Consider the following 14,819-nt stretch of genomic DNA (forward strand, 5'->3'; position numbering starts at 1 on the left):
AGGAGTAAAAGTGCTAGTGATGCTGGCAAGCTCTTCCTGTGCTGCCCAGTGTTTCCACTGAATGTAGCTTGTTGCTCTAGAGGTAAGGACTTCATTATAATTTTATCACTCTATGGTCTTTTCTCATAAAGAAAACCTTTGCTTCATACAACTTGTTGCTTCTTTATTTTGTTTGTGGACAGGGAAGGTTGCTAATTTTGGCCATTTTTTAAAATTTCAGATTGTTGTATCCTGGTTATAAAATAATGGGTCTAAACAATGTGACCAGTCAGGGATGGCAACCCCAGACTTACCAGATCTGCCTTGTTGATCCAGTCTCTGGAAGTGTGAAAACTGTCCATGTACCTTTCCATTTATCACTGAGGTAAGGACTTTTCATGTTCTGAGTGAACTAATTTCATTGTTGTTTTTGGAAACAGTTGGAGACTGTTCTGGCATTTCTGGTGTTCCTTTTCAAACTGAATAGTGTACTCTATTTATAATAGTCTCATTGGTTTGTATGGATTAGCATGATTTTAATTACTGGGATGTTACCTTAAAGTAACATAAATAATTTAAAAATTACAATTTAAAAATTTTATTGACTCATTACTTTTAGTTCTCTTCACTCATACAATTAAAAATTCTTTTCCTTCAGTGATAAAAAGAGTGAACGAGCAAAGGATATGCATCTAGTGAAGAAGTTAAATGCTTTACTCAAAGCTAAAGCCTCAGATCCAGGTAGGTTCTCTTGTATAATTTCTCAAGATTGTGTTATCAAAGAGTTCTTGGATTATCTGTTTTGTAAGTGTGCAAACAAATATCATTGTGGTGCGTTCTGACTGCTGTACGTGCTATGAGCTATGATATTTAAGTAGCTGCGGGTTTCTGTTATTTTGTTTCATTTTCCTCCAGCTTATTTTGGCAGCTTCTGCAACACTGTCTTCATCTTTGTCATGAGCTCCTCTGCACTTTAACTGTGTGGGGCAGGTTTACTTGCTCTTCAGAAGGCATTTGAGGAATATGAATTGAAATTGTGATTGTCTTTGTTTGCAGATTTAGTTGAAGCTGAAGCAAAGGAATTAATACTTGATATCAAATATCCTGCGACAAAAAAACAGGTGAGCATTTAGAGCATACTTTGATATTAGAAGAAAAGTATTGTATTATCAGAGTGCTAAATCTTTCAAAATAAGGGTTTTTTTCCCCCCTAGAATTACTTGAAGCAAATAATTGAGCTGTCTAGGATTTCTATGTTTTTTTCTGGGTAGGTTTTTTACAACATATTGACTATGATTAATTTTGACTTGTGACTTCCCCAAGGCATTATCTATGAATAATAAAAAGAGAGAAGACCATTCTGTAGGAGCAAATTACACCACAGGTATATGTGGAGGTGAAATACAGATGAAAGATTGTGGTCACATATGTGCTATTGTTGGTTTAAATTGTATGTTTTTGCAATGAGATTAAGTGAATGTTTAATTCTCTTGACTATCTGCTTAACAGGCTTTGGAAAGTATATTGACAAGTGAACGTGTGCCACTTTCATCTCTCACAAACATCACTCAGACATTAATGGATAATTTAAAAAAACAGGGTAGGTGGATATCTGTTTTGCAAATATAGAGAAGCATTTGCACTTTGTCTGCAGTGCTGTATGACTGTTGTAGAAATGTACTGTTCCACAGGGAGACCAGGCTTGGTCTGCTTAATTTTGGCGCTAGATATCACAGGATGGTGGTTTTCCATGTATTTAATGCAGACTACAAATAGTTTGCTAGATATTTCAGAGTTTATGTCAGGAAATGCCATTGCCAATTCAAAATATTGTTGCTGAAAATCAAAGGAATTTCTCCTTCATTTTTATCAGTCGTACTTCCTTTTTATGGTTTTCTTGAAGTAGATAGAGGAGATTGAGACCTTCACATGCAGTTCTCTACCTAAATTCTCTACCTCATTCTAAATCAAAAGTATTATCTATTTCTGTTAGAACTCCTAAAACATCCAAAGAAAAACAGAAACATAACTTTTAATCCTGAAAAGAGGTTGAGAGTAGTGTATTTCCTAAGATGTGTATTTGTGTATTTTTCATCATTAATCTTTTGTCAAACATAACATTATTTCCCACAGTCACAATATACAGCAAATTTGATTGATGTTCCAGCCTTCTAATTTTACAAGATTAGTGTTATATTCCTCCACTTCTGTCTAGTAGATAATTCTAAAAATTATAAAATTATAAAAATAAAACAAAAATTAAAAGATAATATGAAGCAGATCCTGGGCTCTGGGAATGCTGTGGTTGTGAATTCAAGGTCAAGTGTTTTTGTGTGACATGCTCTCTGTGGTTTCTCTAATTTTGGTAGGATTTTATATAACAGAAGTATATAAGGGTTTGTAAGTGAAGATCATACTTAGAAGCAGCTTGAGGTGAAATTATGTATTCAGAGGAATCTTTTGTATAGAATGGTTATTTAGGATCTCTCAAAAAAACTTTCTTTAAAGACTAATAAATTGGAAAAAAAGGGATTTTTTGGACATGCTGTTAGTTAGTTTCCTATATTGAATACTGGAATTTGAATGTCAATAGATACATGAAATTTCTGAGATTAAGATGGCAAAAATACAGAAGGCAATGTCTTGCAAAGGTGAAACTTAATGTTAGTAGTTATCAAGCTTTCTTCAGATGAGAGGAATATGCTTAAAGTGTTGTCAGAATGAGTAAAATATAGTTTGCGATTCTTGATGAAGGAAAATAGGAGCTGTATTTAAATTTTTAGCAGTCTCTGGCTTGGCCTTAAACCTGCTGAACACAATAGATTTGTCTTTGTCCAGTTCCACGTTGTCAACCTCCAGTTTTAAAACAAGCCTGATGACTTTCTGTAATACTTCTTGTAAAAATAATTATTATTTTTTGCTGCTCTGAATTGAATCATTGTAACCATTGCAATGTAAACAGCAATGTATCAAAAATTACAGTGAGCTTCAGAAATCTTCCAGTCCTGTGTGTGTGTTTCACCATTCCAGGCTACATCTTCATGTTCAAATGTAGTTTTATTTCTCTTCAGAGATGGAATGTGTGGACGAAGGGCTGCTGCAGTTCTGTGCAAATAAGTTAAAGCTGTTACATCTTTATGAACTGGTTAGCAAACTAAATTCCCAGGGCATACAGAAAGAGACTTCACCTTCAGATAATGTGAGTAAATTCAAAATTCAGTTGTCTTTTAAATTCAAGTGATGATTTAATCATAAAAGTATGTTTTCAAAGCCTCAGATAAAATACGTAGGTAAGCAAGTGACCCATTTTTGTGGCCTGTAGCTTTTAATGAATTAATTGTTTATAATACCTTCTCTCCAGTCTCATACAAGTGTCTGGTAATTCATCTACCTAATATTCTTTAGGAGACACATGAAGTTAAGATGCAAGTGAAAAGAAAACCACAGTCTCCTGTTTTCAGTTCCGTATTCAGCATGTTCTTAACTTTGGTTCTGGAGGGATATTTTGGGACTTGTAAAAGTTACAAATTTTGCTGCTTGTATAGCAGCATCATTTGGCTTGCTTTTGCTATAATTTGTAAAGCTACTTACATATTTACAAAACCATTCTGGTATTTAGTAGGCTTCTTTGCTTGATGGACAATTGTTATGCTAAGGGCAGAATCTAAAAATGGGAAATGCATCTGTACTGGTCCTTAAAAAGGAAGCTAGACAAGCTCTTCATTTGAGCAATGTGAATAACTGATTTGGAGATTATTTTGGCCTTCTTAAAGACATTTTCAGCGTTTGAAATGGAATATTTTGTCTCTTCTGACTTTAAATTTTTACTGTGTTTTGAAAACCATCTGCTTGAATAAGCCTTGTGAGATGAGATTTTTTTTTTTAAGGACTTGGCTAAACTGCTTCGTCTTGAACAAAAAGATTTTCATAGGCTTGAAACTTTACTGGAGAACTACAAGAAAGAAAATGCTCAAACCACTCAGCTGACTGATGAGAAGGATGACGTGTTGTCTGTGAAAGTGTTCTTAGAATATCTGGAATATGAAAAGGATGTGATTACTGTAAAAAATATGGAAGATGGAGAATATGTGGCTCTAGGTAAGAGCTGTTGATCTCTGTCACATTACTCAGACTGATTTTAATCTAAGATGGTATAAATATTTTAGCCTTAATTTGAATGCCTTAACAACCTGTCTTGCCTTGAAGTAGTATGTAACTGCTCCTTTTAGACTCTTACCTTTAGCTGGAAGACAAGTCTTTATCCTTTAATGGATATTAATACAAGTTAACTGCAACTTGGATACAATTACCCTGAAGCCATGTAACCACTGCTCATCCATTTATTAACACCACTGAATTGGGCACTGATGACTGGAAACTTCAGAGAGTAGCTGTACCCTGCTGTTTCTTTCATGGTCACAGCACCCTAAGAGTTGAGTTAATGGCAGGACTGACTTTAGCCTCAGAGGTGGGGGGGCTGACCAGAGGCAACACATGTCCATCCATTAGGTGAGGCAACAAGGACCCCTAATTTGTGGAGTTGAGGTTTTTAACAAGGTCCCTCTAAAATGTCCATTGATTTAATTTAATTTAATTTAGTCCATGGCTGTGGGCTCTGTCTGTCAGATGTAGTCCTCTAGGGCAGGAGAAGTGGTGTGTGGTGTTAGATTGTTGCATGCTGAAACCAGTTATGGTTCCATCACTGCTGTGCTTGTCATGTTACAGCATCACTGCACTTTGCCCAGGTTCATCAAAGTTAAATTGTCATTCATCTGTGTAATTTTTAATGTAATGCCATTGATATGCCATACAGCATTTGTAGCAGTGATGCCATACAACGTAGCATTTAACATACAATTCAAATCACTGGCTGTTCTCACCCAGAATCAAATCCCCTTGAGGTGCACATCAGACTTCCCCAGGTGCATCCAGGTCCCTCAGCAAAAGCAGTTCCACAAAGGGGCTTGCTGTTGTCTGAGGCAGGAATGACATAAACTCTGTTCCCCATCGTGTTTTAAACCCTTTCTTTTGTATGGTAGAGCTTTGATTGGGCAGGGATAGTTTGATTGGCAGATCCCATAGTGCCAATGGTTGCCAACCAAGTGACCATAGCTACCTCTGAATCCCAGTGTTTGAATGTCCCAGCACCCACTGCATTCCATGTAGCCTTTAAAAGCCCTTTGCATCTTTCAACTTTCCAAAGGCTGGCTTCACCCTGTTCTGTGCAGTCTGGATCAGCCCACTTGCCTGGGTGACATATAATGTATTCCTTAAAGAGATTCCTTCCCTTCCCACCTGAGAGGAATTGCCTCTAGAGGCTGAAGATTTGTTCCCTTTTCCAATTATGTTGTCAATGCCCTCTTCCTTAGAAAGGGATCCCAGCTCTTTGGCTTCCTTACCCTCTCATTTCAGGCTGCTGGCCCTGTTACCCCAGCATAAGAACAGCTGATTGACAGTGTACTCACCTGGATTTTGGCTGAAATCTTCACGGATATATTGCGGCTCCCTCAGGCATAGGGATTTTTTGCTTACTGCCTTGTTTACAAATTCTTCCTCTTCTTCCTTCCTGAGTAGTGACCACCTCATTGTACTGCTCTCATGCTGGCCCTGCTGTGGAGTAGCCTGCCTCATCCACCTTCTTCTCCCGTTCCTCCTGCTGAGTGAGCTGACTTTCACTTCCAGTATTTCTTCTTGTGTAGAGTTGTCAGTGATTCAGTGGCAGGTTGGTTCTCTAGCTTAGCCAGGTTGTTGGGCTCAGAGTAGCCACAGTGCCTGTCACTCTGCCATCAGATCCAGGTGCCTTCTCTTCCCTTTGACTATACTGAGCAGTGTTGAGCAGAATGATTGTAATTCGGCTGGAGAAGGGGGAGGTGGAGGAAGGCATTCCCTCTGGATAGGCCCTTGGAGGAGCAAAGGTGTAATTGCGAATCGTTTCCACTGCACGGCGCCCAGGGGCTGGAGCTGGTGGCAGGGCTGAGGCCAAAGGCCCATCAGACAGAGAGGTTATTATGCCACGACCAGCATTACACAGTATCTGATAACCCGAACCAACTCCCCAGGGGTGATAGAGCACAAGAGAGAATGTTTACAGCAATTTGCACCTCACTTAACACAGTCTGGCAGCAAATCCATCGGCATTGTGACCATCAACTATCCAAGTAATGTAATGAATGCTTATGACAAATTTGTTTTAACATGCTCTAGTCAGATCTGTCGTTATCTCAACTCTCTGTGCCCCTTGTTGGGCATCAGAAAAGACTGTTGTGTAACCTGACAGGCAGGTGAACACCAGGTGATTCTGAATGTAACTTGTTCTTTTGTATTGCACTCACCGGGACCGATCAATAGATTTCCTTTTCTCTAAGTGTAAAGAGAGGGATTGTGGTTTTAGATACCATTCATAATGTCAACTAATTCTTGCTTCAGGCAGCTTTTTCTTCTGGAAGTGTTTGTGTGGGGAGAGTTCCACAGAGGAAGTGTGCCGTGCACTGGAATCAGCAGGTTTTAGCCCACAAACCTTGTTGGTAAGGTGTTTATTGCAAAACTTTGATTTGTATTTTGAAAACAAAACATCGAAAGGAAAATTTCTGCTTGTTGACCTTTAGATTACTGCTGTATTCAGGCTATGTTCAAGTACCCTCATACTCAGTTCTTTAGTTGCTCATACTTACATTTTCCAGTTAAGAGAGATCACAGAAAAAAAATAAGAAAATATTCTAGTAGAAAATGTAGGTATTCTGGTGGGAATGTCTAGAATGTTCATTAAGGACTACAAGTGTTGTAAAATTTTCAGCAATATTAGTAACTGCTAATGTTTGCCAAGTTGAGCCTTCAAAAGGGAGCGTTTTCTAGAATATCTTCCTAATTAAATGTCCTGCTTGTATTATTTAATTTCAATATCTGTCATAGAGTGCATTGTGCTGTATATTTTTAACTTACTATGTTAATTTAATGGTTCGTGGATATAATATTTTTACTCTGTGACACAAAACTTGTTTAAGAAACTTTGCATTAAGTGTGTTGCAATATAAGCCTTTCATTTTAGTGCTTTAATTCCACATTCTCTTTTTTTACAGTCACTCCTTCTCAATTTATGGCTTTCCAAGGAAAAAGATATTCTAGACAAACCAGATTCTGTCAGTTGCCTTCACACTATGCTGTCACTTCTGAGCAAAATGAAAGGTGAGATGTGCATTTAAAATTCTCAAAGGTAGCTTGTTATTATTAGAAATTTGCTACTTGGACTAGCCTCTATTATCCCTTTGGGTTTTCTCCACTCACAAATTATGCAGCAAAACTTAATGCTGCATGTTCATGGACTAACTAATCATGCCATATTTTTGCTCTCACTCTATGCTAAGTTGACACAACTCCTATTTGCCACCAAAATGTAACTGTCCAGCTTGCTTTCCTCACATTTTTTGAATATGTAGTCCCATCTCCTTAATTTGTGTTGTGTCTGGCTGTCAGGCATCCTTTACTGTTACTTTAGCAGCATTTTTAACTTGATTACTCTATAAAGTCAGTTTGCCATAATTCAGGGTAGGTTGTACATATGACTAAATGCTGATTTTCCTACCTCGCCAGACAGCTGCTGTGGAGAAATCTGTGTCACATTCCCTTATTGTCTGCTTCACCACAGAGCAGCATTATCAGCTTGATGTGGGAAGTGTGAATAAACTTCTGCTGCTGTCGGAGTAAATTAATGCTGTTGAACTCAAGGTAGCCTGAAGGGAGACAGCTTGAGTGCATTGAATATGTGTGGCATCTTGAAATCACAAATGAATGTGTCTGCATTGTGAAGTGTAGCATCCCTTGAATCTTTTAAGCATGTAGCAGGTTTGTTACCTAGTGATTCAGATCTATTGTCCAGACATTTGCTACGCGTGAGTTTTGGGAATGAGTAATTCACATTCTGTTTTAAATTTGAGTTACAATCCAGAACCCGTGAGCTAAATACCTGGAAAATGATCATATAGAGCAATCAGAAGTTGCTCTTCATGGGCAAGCTGTGTTCCCAGGTGCTGGTCTCAGGGTTGGTCGCTCCTGCGTGGTGACCCAGGCTGAGTTTGCCGCTCTCCCTTATCCCGCAGTGGCGATAGACGAGTCGTGGGACACGCAGTCCGTGTCCCCCTGGTGGCAGCAGATGCGCACGGCCTGCGTTCAGTCCCAAAACAACGCGGCTGCCCTGCTGTCCGCCCACGTGGGACACTCTGTGACCGCGCAGATCATCGACAGCCTGAACGAGAAAAAGGTAACTCATCCCACACCTCCCCTTCTCTTCTCCTTACTGTATCACTTCTGTCCTGGTAGCAGTAACACCCTCGGCATTTGGCCTTATTCCAGCCTGGACACAAGCCTGACATCCTGCAAGCCTGAAAATTTGCATTCAGATTTGGAGAACATGATGCTGAGATGAATATGTCAGGATTATTTACTGAACGTATTTAAATATGAAAACTGTACATCGAGTTTCTCTCTCAATAGCAAGTGATGTTGACAAACTTAAAGCCTACACACTTTCCACATAAATTTGAGACTTTGGATGAACTTTGGATAGTAAACCTGTTTTAACATCGTTGCAATGTTTTTTTTTAAAGTATGCTGTGGAATTTTTGTAGTACCTATGCTATTATCCTGTCTTAACATGATGGATACTTGATTTTCTTGACAATAAATACCTTTACCAAATTGTGATTAAGACTGTGAAACTGCATACAGCGTTGCAGTTCAATGTAGAAAACATTATTCCATTTGCAAATGGCACCAGGTAGATGTGTCTGAACAGATTAGATGGGATGTAGGTGATGCTCAGTCTTGTAAATAGAACCAGAGCATGGTTTGGCTTGGAAGGCAATTTAAAGATGGTCTGATTTCAGCCCCTGCTGCCATGAGCAGGGACACCTCCCTCTAGACCAGGTTGCTCAAAAGCATCATTATCCTGGCCTTGAACACTTCCAGGGAAGGGGCATCCACAACTTCACTGGTCAACCTGTGCCTACCACCCTCACAGTAAAGAATTTCTTCCTAATAGCCAGTCTAAACCTCCTTTTTCATTTTCAAAACTATTCCCCCTTGTCTGATCACTGCCTCCCCTTGTAAAAAGTCCCTTTCCCATAGACCCCTTTTAGGTACTGGAAGGTTGCAGTAAGGGAACCCTGGAGCTTTTTCTTCTGGTTGAGCAATCCCAAGTCTCTCAGCCTGTTTTCATAGGAGAGGTGCTCCAGCCCCCTAATTGTGTCTGCCTTATAAATTTTAACTAGAGCACCAGGAAGTGTTTTAGTATTTTTGCACACTCCCCTTGACTATTGCAATTCTGTTTATCAAAAGTGTCAGTGTTGCAAAATACAGATGTTGATATGTTGCAATGTATCCTTTACCTTACATGCCTCTTTGTCCCTTTTTCTTCTGTTCTGCTTTTTAAAAAAGGTAACATTTATTTCCTTCAAAATTCCCCTCCATAAATCCATGTATCTTCCCTCCTTGTTTTTCCCCCTACCAATCTGGAAACATTTTTGGGCTTCTTGGCAGAACATTTGCTGATAGACATGAGAATCATCAAAATAATGCACAGAACTGCCATGTGGTGTGATCCAGTATTTCTGGGTACATGATATAGATATTTTTAATGTGATAGGAAATGGAAATGTAAGTGGTTTAATCATATATTTGGGGAATGTGTATATAGTGGAGGACTGCATCTTTTAGAAAAGCTGCAGTATTCACTGCCACAGAGGATTTAAAATTAAATACTTTTAAAGGATTTTAACCCACTTTTCAGCTAAATGTGAACTTGAAAATGGGACTGCAAGGTGATCTTTCAGGTCCTTTTATTTCCTTTAGGCTTTTATTTAAGTATCTGTGTAACTTGTGAGCAGGGGGGGTATTAATTGATCTTTGCATAATAGTTAATGCATACTTTGAAGTAAATGATTCTTTAAAATGCAGTAGCTCTTGGGCTATAGCTTTGAATTTTAATGCTATGCATTTTTTATGAACAAAATTGTGGTGCTTTAAAATGAACAGACCTAAACCAGTTCATATCTTCTGTTAGTTTTCCCATATAATTATAGGTTCAGACACAGAATCTTGGGAAGCACTTTCCCTTGATACTGAATATTGGAAACTTCTGCTGAAACAGTTAGAGGATTGCCTGATACTTCAAACACTACTGCATAGCAAAGTGACCAAAAGGACAAAAAGAGTTTCATCACTCCAGACTGAGCCTTTGGGCAGATTGTCTGTCAAGAAATTGCTTGAAGCTGGAAAAGGTACATTTTTTTTTTTCCTTGGAGTGATATTTGATTTTCTTTCTAATAGACTTCTGAGCCATCCTTACCTATTTAATGATATACTCTGCACTGAAAATTGTTTTGCTGGATACCATTCTTAATTTAAAAAACAACGTAAATCATGTAAAAGAGTGCTTTAAAATTGTTAAAAGCTATTACTGTAAAGACTGCATTGTAAGCTTCTGATCAGTTGATTAGGAAGTTTTTTAATTGCCTATATGTAATTAAAGGTAACCTCTGTATTGTCTGTTGTCCTTAGATTGTGTACCATAAATAATCTGCAATACATTGACTCTATCTCTTACTTTTCTTTTCAACACCCTAGGAGGTATTGCTGACACTGTAGCAAAGTGGGTTTTTAGGCAAGGCTTCAGTCCAATCATACTGAATGTGGCCCAGTACAAAAACAATCCAGACAGTAGTGAAGAATCTGTAGAAATGCATAATAATCTCTTTCTTGAGGAACCAGAAGAAGCTACAGGCTTAGAAAGAATCTTAGGTAAGAAAATGATGTGAATTTTTCAAATTATAAACGTCTGCAAAGACTGTAGTTGTGAAGTAGCATAAAGTGGGAAGAGGTCTGTCTTCTAACTTCAGATTTTGTTTTTCTAGAGCTGCTGCAAGTAGCATATCAGCAATTTCCATGTAGTCTTGAAGTGGATGTTCTCCATGCACATTGCTCTTGGGAATGTGTAGTGCAGTGGAATAAGGACCCAGAGGTAAGAAAATGTCTTTTGCAGGGAATCATGGTTAAGACCAACTCCATAGAAGCAGCTTCACAAGTTTCTGGTGGTTCATCAATACATGAATTAATAAGACTGACTTTTAAAGTAATTACTAGTGCAGTTTTTCTGTGATAAGTGGAAGTGGAAACTGACTTGAGAAAATGAGAGTTTGTCTTGAGGTGAATGGCACTTCACAAGTGTCAAAGCTCTCAGATTCTCAGTACTGCGAGTGTGGAAACTGGGTTCCCTTTGAAAAAGGATTTTGGCTGTTTCTACTGCAGAGACAAAAGAGTTTCAATACTCCAAAATAGAGGTGTATTTTTCTCTGCTCTAAATATGCTTAAACAAAACACAAAATACTGAATTTTTTAGACTAGAACCCACTATATTGTGGGAGGAAAGATGAATTTCTTGAATGTTCTCGGATTCCCTCGCCACTGCTGGGAGTTGTCATAAGAAAAAAAATTCTTTTCCTCTTCTGTCCTATAATATCTCTAATGGAAAATGTCCTAAGTTCAGATGATGCTAAAAGTTAAATTAGCACTCCTTAGAGCTGTGCCACATAACGTGATGTAGAATAGAAGGTTCCTCTGAGATTTGTTAAAAACTTACTGCATCATAGCAAAATTGAGGAAAAAATAACTCTATCAGAAATGGATTTTGTATTTGAAAAATGACTGTAGTCAGTGGAGGTGCCTTTCAGCAAAGAGTATGTTAACAGTACTTATACAAAAAAGCTCCTGAAATTACAGTTGCTTTCACGATAACTGAAATAAACTTTGCCATGCACAGGTGTTTGTCAGATACTGGTAGAGAAGATTGCAACAGCAGAATAACTTAAAAGTTTTATAACTGTCAAAGTAGAAGCTTTAGGATAATCTACCTGGATACCTTTCAGAATCAGTAGTTTACATTTAAAGCAAGTTTTGAGTAATGTGTTAACTTGTACTTTTATTTATTTTTTTCCATAAGGAAGCATGTTTTCTCAATAGGTCTATAGATCATCTAAGATGCATCATTAATGCTCACATCCAGCATGGTAAGTACAAAACTTTTAGTAGAAGTTGTCTTTGTTGAAATTGTAGAACAGAATGGATGTTTGTTGACTAGAATAAATGAATGCTGTTCATGATAGTGATGGCCATTTTGTCTTAAAACCACCAAACCACCCCAAAAGTTTCTGCTGACATTCATGCTTCTGTTTTCCATGGTGAAACTGAGTTTCCATCACAGCTGTGAAAATAAGTTAGATAAAGTTGATGTGTTTAACAAAAAGTGTTTTTAAATAAAATTGCTCTGAAATTATTTTTTTTGTAGTTAAGTGGTGGAGCATCAATTGTAATCAATTACTTTTCATGCATTTCTGCTGTTTAATGAAGGTGATGACCATTTTCTTTTCTGTAGACTATTTATGTATGCAGATATGGTGCTCTCTTGCTGCGTACTTAGTGTTTAGCCCAGTCTGCATAATATGAGGTTCTTAACAGGTTATTAATTGCACTTATGACTGTATTTGATCACCAGTGTAGCCTCCTCTCCTGAGAAATCTAAACTCCAAATATAAAGCAGTGAGGATAACTCACAATTCCATCTTGTTTTGTTCACCATCTTGTAAGATCCCTTTTCTATTCACCTGGAGTTCACAAGTCTGATTTTTCTAGGTATTGCTCTGATGATGTGGAATACGTTCATAGTGAAAAGGCTTTCTTCTGCCACATATCTTATGGACAAGGTCAGTGCAGTGTCTTGAGGCTGCTTTTGTTACTAACTGAAAAGTGAAACCAGTATTTATAAAAAATTTTATTTTGGGTTTTTGTTTTTAAAAGTATTTGGATTGTCTTTGGTTTAACTATGCAAATCGCCATTGTTTATTTGGCTTATTGCATTGCTAACTTTTGGAAGTGGTGATGGAATGCATGTTTTAAAATATCAAATCCGTTGGATGATTAACTAGAGGCAGCTGATCAACACTGGGTGATGTGTTCTAAAGACTTAAGTGCAGTTTTAGCTTGTAATTGCTAAATAAGAAATATTTGTGAAACAGTTTCACACTATCTATGTGTGCATATATAAAATTTTCTTAGAAAACAATAAATATCTTAAAGTGCCTGGTAAGTTAGTACCAAGGATCTACCACAAGTCCAGATTTCATATACATGAACTCTTACTCTGCAAAATGGAGAATATTTTGTGGATGTTGTTGAGCACTTTTAACTATTGCTACTGTAGTAAGTTACCTTTTGTTCTGGCATGTAGCCTGTCTGCTTTGAATTTGAACACTCTTTTATTCCCTGCTAAGCTTCTGGTTTTTTCATGCTTGTAACTATGCAGTGGGGCTGTTTACTGGAAGACAGTTTAGGAAGAGTGCTCCTAGTAAGTGGATAGTGACTTAAAGAATAAAACTCCAACACAAAACCTGCAAGAATTTGCTCTTCTGTCTTCTCTTCCTTCTCCTTTGCTTCTCTCATTTTCTGCCTTTACTTTCTGTTTAGTTCTCTAAGAACTGGAAAATACCATTTTCCCTGTTCCTTTCAGTAAATAGGCTTAGTTGTGTATGGTTGTAGTAGGTGTTGCTTCTGCAAAAACCCTTTTCCAGTTTTCCTGCATGCATTTATGCAAATCCTTCACCGTAACTTCTCTACCTGAAGTAACACCTGCAGGAGAAGGGAGAAAGGTTTTTATTAGCTAACTGCTTTCTTCCTAGTATCGTGCCTGGTGTTACAGCTTTAGTTCTGCATTCTAGAAATCACTGGGAATTTCTTAGCTGTCTCTGAGATTTGAATGAGGACCTTGGGGCCTTATTTCCAATCCTAGGCTTTAAGAAAGATGAACTAAATATGGGCATCAGTGATGTTCATTCCTTATGATCTGTATCAAGTCTTTTGTTGGAAGCAAGATTTGCAATGTGCTGCATCATGTAGCTGTAACTGAGCTATTTTCTCATTTTATATTGGGAAAATAGTAATAAAAGGTTAAAATGTGGGTAACAGATATCATAATGAAAATTCAATTGTGATATATTTTACCTTTTTTTTGGTAAAAACAGGTTGGAAAAGCTCCAAAGGACAGATTATGCAGACGGGCAAGTAATACTACTTTTGTCTGAATGGGAAGAAATAATTAGAATGTCTTAAATTTAATACTGGTTTGTGATTTATTTTTGAAAGTTTAAAAAAAAATTGAAAATGTAGTCCTAGGGAAGGTGTTACAAATTTTAAAAAGTATAAATTAATTTTTATCTGAAAAAGCAGATTAGAACAGTAGTATAACCTGAAATATTGTAGAGGGTAGGATTGAGACTGTAAGATGACAAATTGCTATTATTTTTCATGCATAATGTCATTAGTTAAAACTTTTTTGGAAGACAACTGATATGATCACAAAATTAAATTTACTAGGTGGCATTACTTGATTCAGTTGTCATTGGAGATACAGTATTATAAATGGCTACATTTACTTTATTCCAAATTTTCCTGTTAACACTTTGTTGTGCTTCATTAAGTATTTGTTTACATTTAAATATACCAGGTTAAGAAACTGAGCTGAACTATGTATTTTATGTCAACAACTGTCTTCTCAAACATAAAGAGCTAATAAAAGCCTGTTTTAATTCCAGCTGAAACAATTTAAATCTTACTGTTTGTTACCAGGACGTAGGGATGAGTGACACAGCAATGACAGCTTTTCTTGGCTGCTGTTCAGAACTTCTGCAAACTTTGCTAGAGGTAAATTTTTATTTTTCCCATTGAAAGCAAGGAACTGATGGATTAAAATCTGTTTATGAAGACTGTGGTTGTACTAATTTCTGTACTGTTCAGTTCAG

General features: G+C 37.4%; 1 protein-coding gene across 3 annotated transcripts in view; it reads left to right on the forward strand.

Moving 5' to 3' along the window:
• RAB3GAP2 (RAB3 GTPase activating non-catalytic protein subunit 2) overlaps positions 1-14,819 on the forward strand; it is a 41,846-nt gene that overhangs the window by 22,275 nt on the left and 4,752 nt on the right. For all 3 annotated transcript variants that reach the window (XM_033054027.2, XM_033054030.1, XM_033054028.2), the window contains exons 15-30: positions 221-364; positions 638-720; positions 1,036-1,100; positions 1,489-1,579; positions 3,051-3,178; positions 3,867-4,077; positions 6,406-6,503; positions 7,056-7,161; positions 8,073-8,233; positions 10,034-10,250; positions 10,597-10,770; positions 10,884-10,990; positions 11,969-12,035; positions 12,658-12,728; positions 14,043-14,078; positions 14,647-14,721. In XM_033054027.2, the coding sequence (XP_032909918.1) occupies positions 221-364; positions 638-720; positions 1,036-1,100; positions 1,489-1,579; positions 3,051-3,178; positions 3,867-4,077; positions 6,406-6,503; positions 7,056-7,161; positions 8,073-8,233; positions 10,034-10,250; positions 10,597-10,770; positions 10,884-10,990; positions 11,969-12,035; positions 12,658-12,728; positions 14,043-14,078; positions 14,647-14,721 (1,834 nt within the window). The remainder of the gene's footprint in view (positions 1-220; positions 365-637; positions 721-1,035; positions 1,101-1,488; positions 1,580-3,050; positions 3,179-3,866; positions 4,078-6,405; positions 6,504-7,055; positions 7,162-8,072; positions 8,234-10,033; positions 10,251-10,596; positions 10,771-10,883; positions 10,991-11,968; positions 12,036-12,657; positions 12,729-14,042; positions 14,079-14,646; positions 14,722-14,819) is intronic.

Source organism: Catharus ustulatus, chromosome 3, assembly GCF_009819885.2.
Source record: "Catharus ustulatus isolate bCatUst1 chromosome 3, bCatUst1.pri.v2, whole genome shotgun sequence".
NCBI lineage: Eukaryota > Metazoa > Chordata > Aves > Passeriformes > Turdidae > Catharus > Catharus ustulatus.